Source organism: the organism of the source record quoted next, unplaced genomic scaffold (assembly GCF_019419815.1).
Source record: "Pyrus x bretschneideri cultivar Hongxiangsu unplaced genomic scaffold, Pyrus_bretschneideri_v1 Contig52, whole genome shotgun sequence".
Classification (NCBI taxonomy): domain Eukaryota; kingdom Viridiplantae; phylum Streptophyta; class Magnoliopsida; order Rosales; family Rosaceae; genus Pyrus; species Pyrus x bretschneideri.
This window is the reverse complement of record NW_025999790.1, coordinates 1,290,852-1,313,468: the sequence shown is the minus strand read 5'-3', so window position 1 is coordinate 1,313,468 and position 22,617 is coordinate 1,290,852. Positions and strand designations below refer to the sequence as shown.

At 34.6% G+C, this 22,617-nt stretch overlaps 2 protein-coding genes across 2 annotated transcripts; both read right to left on the bottom strand.

Moving 5' to 3' along the window:
- Positions 1 to 5,461: 5,461 nt before the first annotated feature.
- LOC103945497 lies at positions 5,462 to 7,759 on the bottom strand. The gene is made up of 2 exons (XM_009356068.3): positions 7,199 to 7,759; positions 5,462 to 6,117 (listed from the first exon to the last, which is right to left on the bottom strand). Exons 1-2 carry the CDS (start codon positions 7,371 to 7,373, stop codon positions 5,702 to 5,704), a joined length of 591 nt encoding a protein of 196 aa, XP_009354343.2. The 5' UTR covers positions 7,374 to 7,759; the 3' UTR covers positions 5,462 to 5,701.
- A 9,171-nt stretch (positions 7,760 to 16,930) lies between these two features.
- Positions 16,931 to 19,471, bottom strand: LOC103945495 (60S ribosomal protein L6-3-like). Its single transcript, XM_009356064.3, has 4 exons — positions 19,116 to 19,471; positions 17,922 to 18,028; positions 17,310 to 17,488; positions 16,931 to 17,199 (listed from the first exon to the last, which is right to left on the bottom strand). The coding sequence occupies exons 1-4, from the start codon at positions 19,370 to 19,372 to the stop codon at positions 17,044 to 17,046; spliced, it is 699 nt and encodes a 232-aa protein (XP_009354339.2). The 5' UTR covers positions 19,373 to 19,471; the 3' UTR covers positions 16,931 to 17,043.
- Between the last annotated feature and the right edge of the window lie 3,146 nt (positions 19,472 to 22,617).

Below are 22,617 nucleotides of genomic sequence, written 5' to 3'. Positions count from 1 at the left end.
TCGTAGCACTTGAGCGTATTTATTTACATCCAGTCCTGTCGTACAAACCACTTTAGGTGGTTCTGACTCGTGTGCAGGTATAGTTGGTGAGTTGGGGATTTGAGCTCTAAATTCAGCCATACATGTCACGTTAGGTGACTCCAGCTGATATGTTACTTACATTGATTGACATTACCTGGGTTACTTACAGTTTAAGTGGAGGCATTCGACATGACATACTTTTCAACATGTTTTCGATATATGTGTATATTCTATTTTTTGAGAAACTATACAAGTTTTACGGCGAGGGATTAGAACTTTTGATAATGAAATGATTTTGAAAAGCTTTGTTTTTGCCCACTCACACTTTCTGTTTTGCGCCCCTCCAGGTTCTAGTTAGAAGCAACTTTGGTGGTTCACGAGGACTTAATGACGGTTCTGACAGAACATCACAAATGTAGGATCACCTTTGGGTGTTGTGCAATTAGTATTCGTTCTTCTGGACTGCATTTAGGCTTTGTGTGCTTTGATTATGTTTATCACACTTAGTCTCGCATTAGTGTGTTACCTTAACTAGATTTTTAGTAGTTTGGTTTTTATTTATTCGTACTTTTATTATTATCTTTTGCTTCCGCACTGTGCACATGGTTACGTCACCCTCACGTGACGGCCAGCACGCCTTGATTCCGGTCGGAGTGTGTCAACAGTAGTAGTGCTCCTTTAATGAAAATTTCAAATGACAAGTATACCTTCACATATTGTACAAAATTACAATGTTTGCCTTTACATTATTATCTTTCACAATAATTATATCACATTAAATACCATATCTTTTTTAGTCATTTAACATACTCACAACAATTTATACGAAAATTTACCAAACATTCAAACATTGGTTTATTCATTTATTTATTTTTTGTGTGTTAAGAGCACTTCTATTAAAAAAAAAAAAAAAAAAAGGTCTCTTAACGAAAAAAAATTACCAAACATTCAACAACCTTATTTTATCACTATTTATTCTTACGTCATCAAGCTCATTTCTTTTTGGATTTACAAGGTGAGTTAGAGCTCGAGGTTAATTTTAAGGAGGTAAGGTTTTAATTTTGAGATTTAGAACAATATAGGGTTGATGATTTTGAGTTTTAAGTTGTAGAAATGTTCTTAAGAGGAGTTTAGAGCTTAGAGTGCAGGACTTGGGTTTAGAGTTTGTAACCGATACATGAATATAACATTGTTAAAACGATGTTGATACTCAGTACTAATTTCACCGTTCACGTTTTTTCGTCTGTATTGGGTTATTTTCGACACCGTCGTAACGTACATCTATTTTACAGCTGTGACAAACATGTGAGCTTCATTTACAAGAGTACATCGAACGAAACACCAACCATTTAAAATTTTATTTTTATTTAAAAAAATGCTATGGAGATCATATTTTGTAGACCGCTTGATGCGATGGTTGATAGTTAGATTTTTCCTTAGTGAATTAAAGAAGAAATCCAGTCATCTCTCACCACGTCATGGGGTCTACGAAATATAGTTTGAGAGTAATGTTAGGTAAACTAAATTTGCAAATTAAATGATGTGTTGCCAATAAAAAATATGCATGTTAATCAACATTTAAATAATAATTTAGTCATCAACAACAGCGGGGACGATGGCTGCACGTCCATGGGTGAATTATGTCTTGCCAAATATAGATACTTTTTTCTTCAATTCCAGTTTCGAAACTAAATTTTCAGAACGTTCACCTACCGACCTACGATATCCCTTGTTTATTCAAACTTTCCGTTACAGATTACTAAGCCTAATATCTGCCCAGCATTATCTTAAAATATACATAAAGCCTTCAGTTTTGTTTGCAGAACTTGGAAGAACAGAACTTTTGATCTTAGAATATTTTAACAGGTCTAAATCATAGCAATTAGAGGACAGGGAATGATTGGCTCCCAACATAATGTAAACTTGTTAAATATTGATTCAGCAGTGGTTGAAATTTGGATGGGACTTACTAACTTATTAAATAAATTGTCCTCAAGAGTTGGTCCCCACTGAAGAAGATGTGATTTATTAAAACCTGTTACTAATGAGATTACCGTTTTGTGACTCGATTGGTTGCTTGCTTTGGCAATATGGATATATTGTTGAGTATATAAGGATAAATTGGTGTGAAGATCTAGATAGCTTAAAACTAAATGACTGTAAGAAATTAAGGAGGAATATCTGCACTTGTAATTTTATGATTATTGCAGTCCTCTTTCAGGTTTGAAGGCACCACAGCATGTCGAAATTGCTTGGAACAATGACTGGGGGTGCACAGTTAGCATCCATCCCAAACAAGGATCACTGCCCCATGTAAGAGACCAAGGGTTAAAGATTCAACGACGAGTCCCCTGGAACTACTAGCAAAACGTTGTTACATCCAGCTGTAATGTGGACTGAGTCTGGGTAGGTTTAGCGACTCAAACTCAATGAGTTTGACAGTAAAACCAAAAGAGAAATACGAGGATGAAAAGTAAATTAAGAAATGAAGAAAGTACACATTTTATATGTTTATCGTGGCAATGGAAAGTTAATAACTGTATGGGATATGACACTTTTTGGCAGATTCATTTGTTTGGTGGGATTGGGAGAGATGCAGAAAGAAATAGATTGAATGGTTCTTCAGGGGATTAACCTGCCTTAGCATTCACAGGTCAAGAATCAATTTGGAAGAAAGTTTTGATGGAAAGTTGTTAAAATTGCTATTACATTTATGAAGGTGTTCATCAAATTCTAGGATTCTACATTATATGTCTTGCATGTTTGCTCCTTTTTTTTTTTTTTTTTTGGTCAAAAGGAGAATTTATTAGACAACCACCACAAATTTACAAGCAAAACAAGATCTAAGAAACACCTACTAACAAACAAAACAAGGGGCCGAGACTAAATACAAACAGAAAAGGAGCCCACGAAAACAGTAAGGCCCAAAGACGTACACAACAACCAAGAAACCAAGAAGCTTCCACTGCCTTCTACACCATCGGCTTTCTAGTCCATCCAAGCAAATCCTAGTCCATCCAAGCGAATCCCAGTCCACCGCCGCCGAGTAATACCTCACCAGACGCCACCTCCAACCCTGAAAAGCTACCTGAGCACAACCATAAACAGGGGATAGTCGGCAACAGAGTAAGAGAAGCCAACTACCAGTTTCAAACAAGGCAGAAAATCATGAATATCTAAATCTCTTTCACCCACGCAAGGAATCCTTGAAGCTAAAATACATAAACAAAATATATCAGAACAATAAACAAAATAAATTTAAAAAAATTCAACAAAAACAAATTTATAACAAAATATGTGGTAGTCACATACCCAAATACAGAGCCCCGCAAGAGACAATTCTGAAAGAGGAAACTAACATTACAAGCAGCATCACATCATCAGCTTCTCCAAATTTAACATTTTTGTTAATGTTTAACAGCTCTACGTTACATTCATTAGTTTTGCCTATACGTTCAAAATTCCCTTTGAATGAATACTTCAATGACTTGGATGCATATTTAGCTCCACTTCTCATACAGTAGACGCCATAGTTTAATTCTTTAGACCAGCCGTTAATATCTATCACTGAACATCTGCAGCCGTCATCCTTACAATTTTTAATGTGTACAATGTCACAAAATCTACTTATAACATAAGCTTTTGGAACCTACAAATAACCAACACACAAAACAAAAATTAATAAAAAAATCAATAGAAACAAAAAATCAGAGACAAAAATAACACTAGCCAATAAAAAATAAAAAATATGATACCTCTCGTTCAACGGAGCATATGTAACACTGCAAGTTGATTGTCTGCTTCAAGTTTTAAGTATCCCATAAAGGCAACACCACCCCGGTTATAATGGCACTAGGAGTTGTAGATGGGAGGATTTTCATGTATTTTCCAAAGCTTTTTTTTAGGATACGAAACTAAAAAAAAAAAAGAAAGAAACAAATAAGTGAAATAAACGTAAATTGTTGCAAAATAAACAAATAATAAAAAAAAAGAATAATAGAAAATTACTCTTTGTGGAGTCCAGATTAGTAATCGTTGCATCAAAAGACATTAAAACACCTTTAGGCAAAACAATTGTACACAAGATTGTACCAGTGGTAGCAGAATCAACAGTCGTTTCAGACAATTTACTAGAAGCTGAAAAAGTAACTGAATTAAAAAATCATGAGAAGTAAAAAAATTCGCCAAATTCATTTTCTTCCATTTAAAAAAGGTCTAGGAATTCATTATCACAATTTTTCACAAAAACAGACTCCTCAATAACAAAGTGAATTGGATAATTCAATCTGTTTTGAAAGAATTTGAAAGAAAGGAATTTACATACCTTTAACAAGTTGATTCAGTCAAATAATAATATTTTTATAATAATAATTAATAATTCTACGAGCCATCACAAATTTTCATCATCGAAAAAGTCTAAGCAAGCAATGGAAACAACGATAGTGAAACTATGAATCAAAATTAGAATGAACATAAATAAGTAAAACAAAAATGATAACAAATATAGATTCAAGAAGTATTATAACAACGTAATAAAAAGGGGCGGCAGCCTTAGAGCAAGGGGTGGAGTTCTGGAGAACTGCACTGGGAAAGGGATGAAGGTGGTTAGGGTTATTTTTTTTTTCTTCAAGTTTTTATTATTTTTTTTAAATTTCATTTTCCATGTTAAAATAAGTTTTCATTCCAGCTGTATAACAATTATACATGTGTCAACTTTTGAGTGGAATGATCATGTGTTGATGTGGTAGTACGGTACTACCTAATAACATGTTGTCCAATATCCTAGTGGATAGGGTATTGAGTTTCTGTTCATGCATCTCATCCTAGGTTCAAAACTCTTCATTCTCCTAAATATTGTAATAGTTTCGAACTCTTCCCATTTCCTTAATAATAGTAATTTTTTAATTTTTTTATTTTAATAATAAGAGATCAAACAACATAGCAAAGCAAAGCATCAATCCAACCAGGTACCGCATTATTTAAGCAGAAAATAAATAACTTTCATTTTGCATTTTATTTTTTTCAATAAATTGTAAAATACTTGGATGAACACTCATGTTTCATATGTTCTAATATTTTATAATCTATATGTTATTCTATTTTGCAATTTATGTATCCTATACAATGATGTATTTTGTTATGTATAAATAGATATTTATATACATATATATACACACAAAAATATGTTATATAACAAATTAATTAAAATTAAAAAAGAAAGGCCAAGGCTGCCACTCATGCACTAGTTAGACGTCTAGACGTTAGGCCCCTGCCAGCCGCCCAAACCTTGGTAACGCGCATCCAAGACTGGGCTTTCTCTAGCGAACAATGAAACAAAAAACAGTTGTATCAATTGGTCAAACGGGATCTAACAGTTTTTGTTTCATTAATGTGCAAGTTAGCTGTGTATTGAATAACTTTTGCATCCAAGGCCAGTACAAGCAAAGGGCTGTCCACTTAGAAACAAGAACAACCAAGTATTAATATTTCAAGACCAGTACAAGCAAACCAAACCCAAGTACAGTATCCATCCGCCAGCCATCAGTCACTACGGACGGGGCAGGTGAGCTTACTCAAAGACATATATACAGACTACAGAGTGCTGAAACTCAAAGAAAATAAAGAAGAAAGCAACAGCCCAAGACTAGACAATCCAACAGCATCCTCGCCATCAGCAAGATTACGGGCTGCGAGGAACTAGGTTGAGAAGGGGGTGGCCTTCTGCAATGAATTTGCTTAAATCCGGGCAGTCCTCATCCTCGTGGTCACGAAATTTGCCACAAAGAAGACAGAACATCATATCAGCATACCTCAGCCCACGGCCATCCAATATTATGTAGCCCTTGCCAACCTCAGTTACATTGTCTGGTATACGTTTCAGGTAGGGGCATAAATCACTCCAGTGGCCAAACACATTGCAAACTTCACAAGGGTGTTTGAATTGGAATCTGAAAGGTTTCTCAGCTGTGAATGCCCTGCTCATTTTCTTCTCTTCTGGTTTTGATTTTGGAGTAGTAGTATTCCCCTCGTCAAGTTGGAGTTTAGCCAGATTCTCTTCAACAGCCTTTTCATTTTTGAGTTGAGAGGGAGGGCCATCTGGGTATTTAAGGAAATGTGGAGATACATTAATTAATAATACAAATTGCACAGTGCATATATAAGCTAAGTAAGCAAGCCATCTGAATTCGAGTCGGGCCCTTAATTACTTTGTATTCTCGATCTCATTGAGTCATCAAATAATTATTACTACTGATTCATGATCAATTAAGTTCTACTCTGTTTGGGTTAATTTGTTAGGAGGATATCTCATTGAATCATCAAATACCTACCACTAGTGCTTCATGCTCAATTACGTCCTACTCTGTCTCTAGGTTAATTTGTTAGGAAGATAACAAAGCCTCCCATATGCATGTCATTGCCACCTGTGTGTGTGTGTGTAAATTGCTACCGGCCTTCTTTCTACCATTGTGGTTAAGTGTGCAAGCACAAGTCCTCAATGTTGTGGGTTCGTGTGTGTTTGCGCGTGTGTAAATAACTAACGGCCTTCTTCCTACCATTGTGGTTAAGTGTGGAAGCACAAGTCCTCAATGTTGTGGGTTCGTGCATGTGTGTGTGTGTGTAAATAGCTCCCGGCCTTCTTCCTACCATTGTGATTTAAGGGTGCAAGCACAAATCCTCAACGTCGTGGGTTTGAAGGCTGGTATCCTCAAGGGAATTATATGTATAAATAGCTAACTGAGAATAATAGATAGTCCCCTATGCATGAAATTTGTTGAGAATTAATTCTACACAAGTAGAGTAACTGCGGGAGGGCCAAATCAAACAGATTTGGGACGATACTTGATAGATCCTACAGAAAGTTATGCTCAGTTCGCATTATGTAATGAGGCATGGAAAGGAAACAAAATACACATTTTCAGCATAGCCAGGGAATTTTTATGAAGACGAAAAATTAGGCATCATCAAGTACCCTAATTAAGTTCAAGCACGGTAACCCTAAAATCATATATACATCGAGTTAAATAAGCTGCAAATTCGAAATTAGAGATAATCTCTTCCTCCTCACAAACCCTAAAACCATAACAAATTTGCAAATCTTCTTCCTCCTCACAAACCCTAAAACCAACAAACATGCAAAAAAGCACACCAAGAGAAGAGGGAGGAGTCCGGATCTCACCTCCGAGCTTCGTCCGTTGGCCTGGAATCTTCTCCTGCCCGGATCCGGATCCTGGTCCGGCTAGGGACTTGGACTTGGACTTGGCCTTAGCCTTGGCCTTGGCCTTGGATATCGCCCTGGATCGGGGGTTCATGGTTTTGTTTTCAAGAGACGAGAGAATTTGGGGCTTCTGCATGGGAGGCTCTAGAAAGGTGGTTTATATACTAAATCAAAGTAAGGTGATTACGTCATCAAGCCTATTTCTTTTAGGATTTAGATGGTGCGAGCTAGAGCTCGGGGTTAAGTTTTTTTTAATTTTTTTTATTTTTTTTATTTTTTTTATTTTCTTAAGGGAGGACATTCTAAATCTCAAAACTCGAAATTGGTTCATCGTTTTGAGTTTTGAAATTTAGAATGTCCGTCAACAATGGGGTTGATCATTTTGAGTTATGAGTTTTAGAGTGTTCTTTGGAATGGCTTAGAGCTTTGAGTGTAGGGCTTGGGTTTAGAGTTTTTAACCAATACATGAATATAACTTTGTTAATATGACATTGATACTCAATACGAATAGGGATAAGTTCAAGAGACAAATATTTTTACACTTTTTTTAAACTTTTTGATCACATGACATCCAGTGGTTCTTATTTATTTATTTATTAAATGACATGAATGTTTATGTGGATTTTAACTAATATTAAAGATCAAATAAAACTGGAAAAAAAATGTAAAATTTGGAAAATTAAAACTAAAATTCAAAAAGAAAGAAACCCTAGTTGTTCGCTGTTCTCCCCCTTTGCTGATATGCTTTTGCAACTTCATGTCTTGTATGGCAATTACATGAAGTTGAATATATTACCCTTGTTCATGTTATTTCATTTGACCTAATTCCAAACCTTGTTGTGCGCTTTCTTTTGATAATTTGAGAAAATTGAATTCGGTTCTTCAAAATTACTGCATCTGGGAACTGCTAACAGGGTTTCTCAAAAAATCACAGAATATGGAATCTCTCGTCTTAAAACACAAAGATGTAAGATGTATTTTCTCTTATGTTATGTGATACCAATATCACCTCTATAATATTGTGTATTTCCATTCAATTTGTTCTTTTAAAATTACCGACAGAACAAAGAAAATATTTGTTGAGAGCCCGAATACATAAAGGATGAAGTTTGAATCCAAGTCTGAAAAACCAAAAAAAAAAAAAAAAAAAAAAAAACTTTAGTTAATGATTTTTTTTATTAGGGTTCAAAGCTTGAATCCAAGTCTTGATCAAAATGGGAATGGGAGAACCAATTTCAGTTTAAGTTTCTTCCTTTTTTTAATTTTAATTTTCCAGATTTTATGTTTTTTTTTTTCAGTTTTATTTGATCTTTAATATTAGTTAAAATCCACATAAGCATCCATATCATTAATGAATAAATAAGAATCATTAGATGTCATGTAATCAAAAGGCTTAAAAAGAGTGTAAAAGTATTTGCAAAAATATTTGTCCCTTGATCCTATCCCATACGAATATCATCATTCATGTTGTTTCTTATACTTTATTGGGTTATTTTCGACATGGTCATACCGTACATTCATTTTATAGAAAATTAGATTTTAATCCCTAAATAAGATGAGATTTAGAAAAATGTCTTATTCAACATTAAAATTTGATTTTAGTCCCTAGAATCTATTTAATGCCACCATATGTATTCAATGTTTTTTTTTTAATTTATAATTTTATGAATTTAAATTTTATGAGAATATTATAAATTTTAATTCTCATTATGGTAAGCATCTTATATAAGAAAATATTTTCGTAGAGATTTTTCGGTACACTTATGTTTTTGCATATTTTCTTATCTGCCACTAATTCATTACAATATATTTTAGGTTTGAACATTTCGGTACACTGGGTTAGTATAATATGTTTAGGTACAGACATTTCAGTACACTAGTTTAGTATAATATATTTAGGTACCAACATTTCGGTACACTAGTTTAGTATAATATATTTAGGTACCAACATTTCGGTACACTAGTTTAGTATAATATATTTAGGTACCAACATTTCGGTACACTAGTTTAATATCATATAGTTAGGTACAGAAATTTCAGTACACTTATGTTTTTACATATTTTCTTATGTGTCACTATTTCACTACAATATATTTAGCTACAGACATTTTGGTACACTAATTTAGTAAAATATATTATGATATGGACGTTTAGGTACACTAATTAGAGAAAGTTCAACAAAATTAATGAATTAAAATGTGTATAATAATAAATTTAAAATTTAATGTAATAACATTAAATAAATTATCTATTAAATATAAAAACAAAAATATAATATGAATTTGAATTAAGTACACATTAAGGGACTAAAATCAATATTCAATATAACACCAGATTTTTATTAAATTTTAATCTTCTTGAAGGATTAAAGTTCAAAAACCCCTTTCTTTTACTGTGACAGACATGTAAGCTTCATTTACAAGAGTACATTGAACAAAACACCAAACATTTATTTATTTTTTATTTTTGGAAAAATGATATAGAGATCACATTTTGTAGATCACATGATGCGGCACCTAACGATTAGATTCTTTCTTAGGAAAACTAATGAAAATAGCTTGAAAATTTTGAGTTTAACGATAAGGACAAAATATAGGGTAAAGTGAATAGTACCAAGATTGATTTTTTAGTGTAAAAATGTGATTTTTCGTTAAAGTGAACAGCACCGGGAGCTTTTCGTTAGAGTTCCCTTCTTTCTTTAATGATTTGGAGAAGAAATCCAATCATGTCATGCCACATCATGTAGTTTACAAAATACAATTTGAGGGTAATGCTAGGTAGACTAAATTTGCAAACTAATTGACATGTCACTAATAAGAAATAAACACTTTAATCAATACTTATGTAATAACAAGGTTCTAAAAATCGCTAGGTGCTAGTTGGACGGCGGGCAGGGGCCTAGCTCCTAGGCGGCTATGCGGATTTATGTAAATTTATTATATATCTTGTAAATAAATGCCTGTTTACACCTAAAAGAAAAACTATACTTGTATGTATAATAAAATAATGATAAAATGCAAATTAGGTACACCATTTCCATATATATTGGATGAACTTGTAGTAAATCCATTATTTGCAAATTAGGCACACCACTTTCATAAGTATACCATCATAATAAAACCAAAAAAAAAAAAAAAAGCACACAATTAATAAATAAAAAAAAAACCGCCTAGCCCGCCTGGAGTTGTCTAGGTCAATTTTTAGAACAATGAGTAATAATCGTCATCAACAACGACGGCGACGATGGCAGTTGCGCGTCGTCCACGGACGACCAACAGGCGCATGCAGCGTGTGATGTCACTATGAAATATGTCTTGCCAAATATAGTTAATTTTTTCTTCTGAGTTTCGAAAATAAAATTTTCAGAACATTCATCTACGATATCACTTGTTTGTTCAAAATTTCCATTAAGATACTCAGCCTAATATCTACCCATCATTTTCTTGAAAAGTTCCACTTGCATGTAAAGTTTCAGCCTATAAAAAAATAAATAAAGCCTTGAGTTTTGTTGCATAATTGTGAGAAGGGAACTTTTGATCTTAGAACATTTTAACATTTTAAATCATAGCAATTAGAGGATTAAGGGCACCACAGCAGTCGAAATTGCTTCTGGCCTCCACTGGTATTTTAATTAATTTGATTTAAGGGCACCACAGCAGTTGAAATTCCCTTGGTCTCTTACATGGTGCGGTGCTCGTGTTTCTTGGGACAAGACTGGTGGTGCTCAGCTAGCATCCATCCCAAATTCGGGATCACTGCCCCATGTAAGAGACCAAGGGTGGTGCTCAGCTAGCAGTCGAAATTCATTCACAGTATTGTTGAATTTGATTTAATTAATTGCACTTGGAGTAACCAGAACCATTGGGTTCAGATTGGGGCACACATTGTTTCGAAGCCTCTTTGAGATAGATGAACACCATTTCTCCGAGCAGCCATACAAGCAATATAATCTGGAGTGGTATTAAGAAGTAACAACCACCGTTGCCACCACCAGCTGCGGTGGCACCCAACAAAACTGTCATTGTTGTGTGCAGTTTTCGTTAAACAACCAGACACTGTTTTCTTCTCTCCTGTTTCGGTTGTTTGTTTAGAAAATCCCAAAATCCCACTGCCTGTTGACCAAAGACCCTCTCCTCAACCAAAAGCACCCAACCTCTCAATTAAGCAGCAAACAAAGGGAAGCACTGGCAGCCAAAAATATAAAATAAAATAAAATAAACAAGCTGCCCAAAATCTACATCCAAGCTCCAGATTCTTCCCTCGCACCCTCCCCACCATTCCACTTACCAAATAATAATTCATAACATCATCTCAAAATACATTCAATATCCCCTCAACAAATGCAACCAACATTCACAGTAACGTTCTGCAAACACAACCAAAACCACATTCAAGAATAATCAGCATACAAGCATAAAAGCAGCAAAAACAAGATAATAATAAAACAAACATCAACCAAACAGATTAAACAAGAGAACATACAATACAGCCCAAATTATGCATACCCAATAAGATTGATCAAACCCGCGACCCGGATTCGAATCTGATAACCCAGACTCGACTCGACCCGAGGTTTGATCCATATCCAACCGGATCTGAATATTCTTTGGAATATTCTCTCTGGAATATTTCCCTAGCATTTACTTTTTCAGATTTTGGCTCTGTACCCCTCATAAAAAATTTTGACGCCCAATTCCATTTAGCAAAATTCTATTGTTTTAAAGTAGTTTGGTAGTTGACCACCACTTGAAATTGTGATTGGTGGAGATCCGACCGTCGGATCATAAAGAAATTTTAGTATGTTGTTCTAGAAGCTTAATAAGTATCTTAGGAAGTTACCGATTCAATGTCTGGATCTTCTAGATCGAGTTATGTAGTGTTGTTGACCCTACTATTGACCGTGACTGACGATTGATGACACGTCGGACACCAAGATGGCCAATTGCTAGCCAACACCCGAGGATGACACAAGCCATTTCATGAATCCATATATCGAGAACATGTAAAACATGCATAATAATTTCACGCGTAACTATGCAATATATTATTCAAGTACAAACCTTAACAAAATATAATAATCCACTGCCAACAATTAAAAAGTGATAATGTATAACATGTTCAGAGCATACTACTAATTCGAAATACAAGCGGAAGGGATATTAGAAAGTGTGATTACAAGAGATGTCCTACGCAGAGAGGAGGACATAAATTCACTGATATGGGAATGCCTCGTGGCTCAAGTCATATGCCTCGTTCCTAGGTCTTGAAGGGGGCGCAAAACAAAACATGAGTGGACCAAGTTTATATATAGTAATACTAAAACAATTACTCTTCAAATGTACTAACCCCCAATTTTAGAAAAACTCAAATAGCTAATAAGTAATAGGTTTTCCGAAAACCCTAGCATGCCATAAAACCTTCATAAAACATATATCGTATCTAGTGTGCTTAGTAGTGATAACACAATTGCGTGAAGGCATATATAGATCTTCCACTTGAAGGCCCTACTTCGCCTGCTCAAAGGCATATATAAATCTTTCGCCGAAGGCCCTACATCGCCGGCCCGAAGGCATATATAAATGAATATCCACCAAGTAAGCACATAAAAATCATCAACATAATCTTTCCAAAATATATCTCATCGGAGCTCAATAGCTCAAACATCATATCATAAATCATATGCATAAATATTTCAGTAACGTAAATTCAATAGAGCATGATATTTCATAAAGCGTAAATCCGATAACTTATAAACCTTTCATAAGATCATGCTTTTCATGTATGCATTTCTAAAAATAAAACATGCATTTTGGAAGGGACACTCACAGATACTCCGTCGTCGAAGAGCCATTTGAACTAGGTGGAAGGGTTTTACACTTTCCAAGGTGGTGATGGTCTGGACTCCACCCACTACGTGGGCTTTTTATATTTTTTTCAAGAGGTATTCATCAATTTCCCCCTGAACTTGTGACCGTTGGCCAATTTCCCCCCTCAACTCTTATAATTAGTCAATTTCCTCCCTCAACTCTCAAAATTAGTCAATTTGCACCCTACTGTTAATTTTTTTTTTTTTTTAAATTTTCCATCTATTCTTTTCTTAATTTTCAATCTTTCTAATAACTTCCAACAAAGTACTAAAATTAACATAAACTCACCTGCATAATATAGGGTAAAATGTACAAAACATAATACAGTTAGTAAGTATATGGGTTGATTATAAGAAAAAGTTATGAATCGGGTTTAAAGCATGTAGAAGAAGAAATAATAACAAAAAGAAATAATAATCCTAAACTCATGGATCAGACCTATTTCAATAAAATGGGTTATTCTTAATAAGGAGTCGAAAATTATGAATAGACTAGCCATTTTTTCACTAAAGCTCGATTCTCCACAATTTACTTGAACCTAGCTTTCACTTTTATAAAGAAAATTGTATTCACATACAAAAATTTACACATCAATCCTTTTCGTTATCAAATTTGTATGGTCAAAAATCAAATAAAATTACTCCATACTGATTTATTATGACTAATAATACTATCTATGATAAATTGTAAAATTCTAAATTTTAATCTATTTGTAATAGGATAAAGATATAGGAACATGATTAACATACATCTTATTTAGTTTCCTACACACATGTTTAAAATTATAAGAGTTGAGGGGAGAAATTGGCTAAATTAAAGTTAAGGGGGGAAATTGACTAATTATGAGAGTTGAGGGGGGAAATTGGCCAATGGTCACAAGTTCAGGGGGGAATTGATGAATACCTCTTTTTTTAATTATGAAACCACGGGAAGAGTTATTGAATGGTTTTAAATTATGAACCAACTAACTAGGTGGGCTTTTTATCATTTTTAAAGTTTGGTGTGTGTGTGTGTGTGTCTATATATATATAAGTGAACTATTATTAGCACTTCAAAAATTTCATTCTACACTCCTTATAAGTGTATTTTTCTTTCTAATTATAGAAAGTTTGGAGTGTAAAATGAGATTTTTGGAGTGCCAATAACAATTTCCGTATATAAATGTTATATGAATTATTTGGATAATGTTTTTTTCCTTCATATTATGTACATATAAATGTTATATGAATTATTTGGATTATGTTTTTCTTCTTGGGCCATCATAAGTCATATTATGTACATAAAACAAATGGGAAGTGTTATTGGCACTCCAAAAATCTCATTCTACACTCCTCACAAGTGTATTTTTCTTTCCTAATATAGAAAGTTTGGAGTGTAGAATGATATTTTTGGAGTGCTAATAACAATTCCCAAACAAATAAATTTATTATATTCATATAATATATAATAAGTTTATCTAAATCTGCCTAGTCTGCTTAGGCACTAGGCCCCATCTCACCGCCATACCAGCGTCTAGCATCTTGTAGAACCGTGGTTATTTGTAAATATTGTTAATATTATTTCAGTATTTGGCACCCCCTTACAGTCGATTGTCATGGACTCATGCGTTGATCATGGATGTATGTCGGGATCAAGGTTTGACACTTTTTCTATGTGCCACCTCATTCTCTTTCCTACCCTATAATTCTTCAGGTTAAATAACAGGTTATTCTAAAACATATACTTGATATTCTATCAACCCCCGTTTGCATGAAAACGTTCCTTATGGTGCATAAACATCCAGTCTATTATCAGCCAAGCAAGTTCCTTTCTTTCAGCCTTGACCTAGTAACAAATTATGCACTTGCTCACGTACTCGGCAATCTCTTTTCATCCCAGACCATTAATAGAAAGGTCAAATGGTAAAGTACATTTTTGTGCAGCCTGGATGCATATAGCATAAGCTGAGATGCGTGCCTCGTCAATGATCTCCTTTTTCCAACTCCTCATTGTTCGACACATACATCCGGTCACCCTGCATCACAAGGTCACCTGCCCTCCGTAATCTGAATTCTCCGTAAGCTCAACTTGGTTTACAATGACACACCCCCACACACAAGGAATAATGTTTTCTACCACGTGATTTTCTTGGAGATTGTTTTCTACCATTTATCATGATATCGTTGTTGGTAGACGCTATGGGAACATTTTCATCGTACATTTGTCTGGGAATCATGAACATATGTTTGAGGCAAAGTTTTAAATGATTGATGTGTTTGAACTTGTGATTGATGGTAGACAATGCTTTCTTCTTATATCAATTTAAACTTAATTGAGGTTGATGATAAAGCGAAAAGAATGTGTAACTTTTCCATGAAACTAGAATGCATTACTTTTGCTAGACATGGTCGGTGGATGCAAAGCAGGCTGATTCCTATAATTGGTGATTATTTCTTTCCATTGAACCACAAATGACGTATCTAACATTTCAAAACAAAACCAGATGCAACCATTCATCACACTGGATAAAATACAAGAGTTTTGCTCCACAGAACCATCTCTAATTTGCGGCACATTTGTTGTAACATTGCACTGTTCGTTTAGACATCAGCATGATGCAACACCTTAACTTGAGTATCGGGTTTCGCTGCACTCGATTGCCCTGCAAAAACGCAGGTGACAATGTGGTTTGATAACACAAAAACCAACCAGAGCATGCTTCATGATTACGGTAATCCTAACTTCAACCTCGCCGAATGTAACTTGAAGCTTCAACCTTTTTTTTTCTTCTGTCGAAAGCTTGAGGGACAATAAGGACTTCTTCAAGCAGGTATCGAGCTTTTCCGGGTGAAGAAAAGGGGGAGATGCTCTTGCTATTGCTAGAGCATGTCGTATGAAAAAAGTATTTCGTTCAAGAAAAATAGGTTTTTATCGTTAGGAAAGAGAAGCAATTGTGCTGTAAAGTAGCAAAATCTGTATCAGTTCTATTCCTTACTCTAAGAGCCCCTTGCAAGTTGCGTGCTAAGAACTTGGATCATTGTTGTATCTCGAGCAATGATGTAACAGAAGTAACGATAATTGCAGTGGTAATATTTATTTTGAATACAAGTGATATTGGAGGAATTCGGGAAGCATGCACCGTTGCTACCATCACCTGCGTTGATGTGTGCTGCGTTCGCGCAACTCAAGTCAACAAATCCAGATATAATCCAACAGCAGCAGATCGTTATGGTTTTGGTTTTGGAGTAGTAAATCAAAACCAAAGGCTTCTTCCAATGAAGATGAAGGACGGCCGAGGGACTGCCCGCTCGAACCGAGGAAATTACTTGTGAACGAGTCCTGTGCAAACTGTGACTAGCTCATGTTCGTCTAATCCTTCCATCCTCTGAGTTTGAATAAATGCCCTGTTTCATTATGCTGAAGGTGCTGTTTTCTAATGTGTTGGATGCTAGCCTACTATGTATAGTTGACTATAACACTAAACAAACAATACAAAAGTTTCTTTATAAATAGATTTTCTCACACCCCTTCACACAGACAGACACGGACACGGACACAGACACAACACCACCACATCACCAACCACCACCGCCCGCCCGCCCCCCCCCCCCCCCCCCCAACCACCACCACCAAAAAACATGTTTATTTTACCCTTCAATTCTCAATTTATTCAAACCAAAGGCGAAAATAAAAAAGTGCAATGGGGAATGTGAAACCACTTCCCTGAAAAAGTGAAACAAAACATAGCTTAGGGGTTTAGGGCGTGTGAGAACCACTTCCCTGAAAGAGCGAAACAAAACATCGCTTAACAAAGAGAAAAAAAAAGAGCTGTGAAGAACACATGATCTGAAGCAAAATCTGATTATATGTCAATTGCAAATAGAACTTAAAGATTACAACCACTAAATCGAGTTCAAACACAAATGGAACATTTGTAGGATATACTTTTTGGCTTCGTCTCTAGAAAACAAGCTCATGAGGCTTCATGCCTTGCTTGAGAGAAAACCTTGCAGCTAAATACTCCTTCATATAGGCAATTCTGTTGATGCATCTAATCAAGGGTGTATCAACAGCCTTCTGGTCATCTTTTTTCTCCTGGGGAAGTACATTCTCGTCCTACAATTTGAAGAAAGAAATCAAAGTTAGAAGACAACGACAAAAAGACTGTCAAATGAATGACCATCCACAGTATACACTTAAAATACACAAAAGATAAAAGACCCAACCTCCTCCGCTTCAAAGAATTCGCCTTCTCCCCTTCTCTTTTTCTTCTGGACTTCCTTTGCAAAATACTTGTCATCAAACTTAACCGCATTAACCTTAGAGATGTCAATCTTAGTCTGAGCTCCAATCACGTAAGACTGGTTCACACGTCTTAGAGGAACACCGTTAATCTTGAATGGTCCTGGAAAAGCAAGAAACAACAGCAGTCAGAAACACTCCAATACAGGGACACAAGGCACGGAGAATATATAGGGAAAACAACACTCTTACAACTACAAATCCAATCACCAACATGTACAGACAAGTGGCTCTCTTGAATTTAAACACACTAACAAAATTAATCACTGTAATCTCACGGTGTAAATAGTGACCATTTTCAATGATAAATGGCCACCGCTTCATCAAATTACAACTAAACGTTCATCAGCCTGTTTTCCTTTGTAATATATTTGTATCTAATACTAATATAGATTAAACCAAGTCATCAGCTCATAAACTGAAATCAACCAGCAGAACAACTGACAAAAAGAATAAGACTGATAAATCAACCAGACCAATTCGACAATGAAGAACTGAAACAGAGGAAACAACGTTTAAGGAGAACAAGAACTCACCAGTGACCAACAGCAAGCCAGATGAAAGCTGCTTCAGAAACACAACCCTCTTTCCCATGAACCTCCCGGCAAGAATGATCAACACAGTACCTGGAGTAATGCTAGCCCTACATGATATAAAGGAAAGAAAATACCTAGACATTATTAGGTATCCAAAGAAGAACACACAGAAAGGTTACCACAACTCAAAAACTTATGAGACTATAGAAACCAATCCAATTGAAAGTAAACAATGAAGGTTAAAAAAAAAAAAAAAGAATTTCCATCTCGCAGTTTGTGCATGTTAGGTCGCAAAAAAAGTAATCCATTTTTTACTCTCCGTGTTGTAACTTCCACACTATATATCTCCACTTTCAACGTTCCCAATTTTTTATCCTCGTGATTGAAATGGATATTGAAAATCATAAACAGAACCCCAATACGACAATGTTAAACAGAATACATGCACATTGCTACATCACATCTCAACATTTTCCACATTTCAGGTGCCAATTTTAATGCAGAGCAATAGTACCCACCCATATGCCCCATCTGTGCTAGCAAAATCCCACCTATTTCTCACTTTCGACCTATTTTTCGGTATTTTCTCGAATAAAAATAAACCCCACTACCTAAAACTACATACATGATGGAAAAAGGAAGTGTTATTAGCATTCCAAAAATCTCATTCTATACAAGTGTTATTAGCACTTCAAAAATCTCATTCTATACTCCTTAGAAGTATATGTTTCTTTCCAAATATAGGAAGTTGGAGTGTAGAATGAGATTTTTAGAGTGCCAATAACAATTCCCTAAAACAAAGTACTCATTAAAAAAATATACAAATTAGAACTCGTCTGAAAAGTGCTTTTAAATGACAGCAAATTTTAAACAACAAACGCTTTTAGAGGAAATATTTTTAGGTTTAAAAGCAATTGTAGTGCTTTTCTAAGATACCCTAGTTTTACTCTCAATTAGTTCCAAAAACACCTTCACAGTTATCTACAAAACATTTCCCAAACCAGCCATTAGATAGATAAAAGGTCACATAATTCAGACAATAATCACACAGGAGCACACATTTTTCTCAGAATCCAAACACATTAAGACACCAATTCAGCACATCTTCTCGTCAATCACCAGCCAGAAAGAAATACAGACATACACATAATCTATAGATATAAAGATGATTGAGAAACAGGGAAAGAGAGAGACCTGAGCTTTGTGGGCTTGGCATTGCGCTTGTTGACGAGAGGCTTCTTAACATCATCGGCGGGATAAAACTTGGGGCGCTTGACAGCCGGGGCCTCGGCCTCGGCCTTCTTGTCGTGGCGGGGGAAAACGCCACCGTTCTTGGCCTTGATAGCCCAAAGCCCTCGCTTGTGGTACGTCTTGGACCTCGATTGTTTCCGAATTTTTCTGATCAGATTTGGGTTTCTGACCACCTTTGAAATCCTCCGCTCCGACGCCATCGCTAACACTCGGAGGTGAAGGTGAAGATTCTCTCTCTTCTAATCAGTCGCTCGCCAACTATAGTTGGTTAGAGTTAGACCTGTTAAAAAGGGATCGTGTTTGTGGTGTTTGTATCCTTTTTTAACTATAGTCGTTATTTTAATGAGTTATGTCTTATCAAATTTATTATTTTAACTAGTTTTTAACAGTTGATTGGATAATAGCCCAATTCGTTAACGAGATGCGTGGTTTTGTGTCAAGTTAAAGAATCATGCAATAACTTGTCATGCTTAGTATTTAGGTCTGGCAACAAGATATTTTATTAGGTTCTTAATGGATGATCCGTAACAATTCAACTCGTTAATAGATTCTTACGGCTGGTTTGGTATTGTTGTGTTTTGAAAAAAAACTGCTTCTGCAATGATGTGAGAATAAGCTCATTTCTGCTGCTTTACGTTTTCAGCTTTTTTCCACCCAAAACTGTGAAAATATGTTGTTTTTAAGTGTTTACCAAACATTTTTTGAGCTCAGTTTTTTTTTATACCCACTTTTTATAAAAGCATTTCAGTACCAAACAAATACTTAATGATTGACTTAATAATGACCCAACTCGTTAACATGTTAACCCAAAACCTATTATTTTAATGTCGATTCATATTTGGATAACAGGTTGTGACAAAAATGTCAAGCCTAGTTAAAGTCGGTGTTTTAGGTGTGTCCTAAAAACTGCTTTATTTGATTTCAATCAACAAACTTACTAAGGGTTGGTTAGGTATTGACGTGCTTCGAAAAAAAGTTACTTCTACTGTGCTGTGAGAATAAACAGCCGTGAAATAAAGCAGCAGAGTGTTTGGTAAATTTTTTTATAAAAGTGCTTTTGAAAAAAAAAAAAAAAAAAAAAAAAGAGCAGCATTATAATGTTTGGTAAACTTTTATATAAAACAAATGTGAAAAAAAGCTGGTTTTTCAAAGCTGGGTTTTGCAGCTTCTTGTTTTTGGCTTTTTTTCACCCAAAACTGTGAAAAAAAATTGAAACTGAATGTTTACCAAACACAAAAACAGCTCCCAGCTTTTTTTTATACCAGTTTTTTTTTTAGAATCACCTCAGTACCAAACCAAGCAAGATATGTTTTTAGCTCATTTTTTGCTGGTTTGGGCTTATTATATTAACACCTCACAAATTGTTGAATAAACCTCACATACTTAATACACCCCACATTTGTTTTTTCACTTAAAAATTATCTTAATACACCCCACATACTTTCCTATAATACCCCACACCCCACATTCTTAATATACACCTTATATTTTGTACATACATCCCATATTTTCTATACACTCCACATTTCTCAAATCTTATAACACTCATTTTTAATTTTCAGAGATTGAATCTAACCATTTGAACGTTTAGTTTGTTGAAAGATTTCAAATTAACTGATCAAATTGGTTCCATTACCTTAGTTCGACAAGTACTCCACCATCGCTCGTGAATCTCGGCAACGTTACCCCATCCACATAGAAGAAGATGATCTCAAGGGTTGCCATACTTGCTAACAAGATGATGGTCACTTGTAGTAGAATAAGGAGCCCTGGATGATATTCTTGTGGTAGGGTTTTTGAGATATGAAAAATTAGGAGCAATAATTTTTTAGAGTTTTTGTTTGCTGCAAATTTCCCCATAACGGAAGAGAGGATTTTCCCAATTTTTCATAGCAACTTTCATCATCTTTCACTTCACGTACATCACTATTAAATAGAACTAGACCTAGAGGCTTGAGGTTGGAAAAAGGCAAAGGGGCTTGGGCATAGGATGCATCCAATGCACAATCAACTGATCAAGGGGGGTTAGGGTTTTGTTTAGCAATGGAGGGTTTTGATAGTTGAGAAGATAAATAATAAGTTAAAAGTGCTTTGGGGTGTATTTAGATTTTTTTTTTTTTTTTTTTTTTTTTTTGAAAAACCCAATAAGGTCAAAATTGTCATTGCATAATGGGGTAAATAAGTTATTGAATATTAAATTTTAATATGGAATGCATTCAACACTTTGTAGGATGCTAATATAAAAAGCCATAAAAAAATTGCCTATTTAAAAATTATTGTAAATGGCAATAGAAAACATAGAAAAGCAAAAAGCAGGTTTATTATGCTTTTAAAAAAGTTTTTTTTCTTCAAAGCATAGTGAATAGTGCCCATTTAATAAAAATTTCAAATGATAAGTATACCCCTGCATATTTTACAAAATGACAATCTTTGCTTTCTTCATTATTCTCTTTGGCAATTATCATATCACATTAAATACTACACTATTTTTAGTTATTTAACATATTCATATAAACCATTTAGTATTAGGTTTTAGTAGTATTTCTCTTCACTTGTAAGCGAGATGTCTTAGTTTCGATTCTCGTCAAAAGTGAATTTGAACCACATTATTATGGCTAGCCTAGTTTGAGGATTAGCACACTCCCTTACCCCCTTTTGTTAAAAAAAAAAAAAAAAAAACACATATTCACATCAATTTTATATAATTTGGCTTAAATGTTAGAATGGTCTTTGTGTTTTAGTCATTGGGTCTATTTAGTTCCTGTGTTTTCAATTTAGTCAATTTGGTCCTTGTGTTTATTTCCGTTAGTCAATTAAGAACATTTCGATCTAATTTCTGTAAAAAAAAAATGGTTATAAATTACTATAAACTTATTTATTTGATTTGAAATATTTAAATATGAAATAAAATAAAATAAAAATTTTAAAAAAATATTCTTCTCCCAACTCCCCGACCGCCTCCCTAACATTACCCCTTGTCCTTTCTATGTCACTACCTTAATCATTTTTTAGATTGGAAGTTTTATATCGTATATGTGTTATTTCTCATTGATTTGCATTTTTCTATAAAGAAAAAGGGTAATTATATCTGTTATAATTTTCTTATGAATTTTTTAACAGATATCAAATGAACTGTCCTTAATTGGCTAACAGAGACAAATACGATGACCAAATTAACCAAATTGAAAACACAGAGACTAAATTGGCCATATGACTACAACACAGGAACTGTTTTGGCTTTAGGCCTAAAAGTTTACCGAAAACTCAAATACTATTTTTTTATTATTAAAAGCACTTTTACAAAATAAGGAGAAAAAAAAAAAAAAAAAAAACAGGTTTACGTACCCTTAACAACACTTTTACAAGAAAATATTTGCCGAACACTCAACAAATTTATTTTACACTTCTTTTATTTTCACAGTATAGCCAAAAACAGTTTTTCTTA

Coding starts and splice junctions, on each gene's coding strand:
- LOC103945497 (XM_009356068.3), bottom strand. CDS start 7,373: ATGCAGAAGCCCCAAATTCTCTCGTCTCTTGAAAACAAAACCATGAAC. Junction 6,118..7,198: donor CCAACGGACGAAGCTCGGAG/GTGAGATCCGGA, acceptor TTAAATACCCAG/ATGGCCCTCCCTCTCAACTC.
- LOC103945495 (XM_009356064.3), bottom strand. CDS start 19,372: ATGGCGTCGGAGCGGAGGATTTCAAAGGTGGTCAGAAACCCAAATCTG. Junction 17,489..17,921: donor TGGCTTGCTGTTGGTCACTG/GTGAGTTCTTGT, acceptor TTGCTTTTCCAG/GACCATTCAAGATTAACGGT. Junction 17,200..17,309: donor AATTCTTTGAAGCGGAGGAG/GTTGGGTCTTTT, acceptor TTCAAATTGTAG/GACGAGAATGTACTTCCCCA.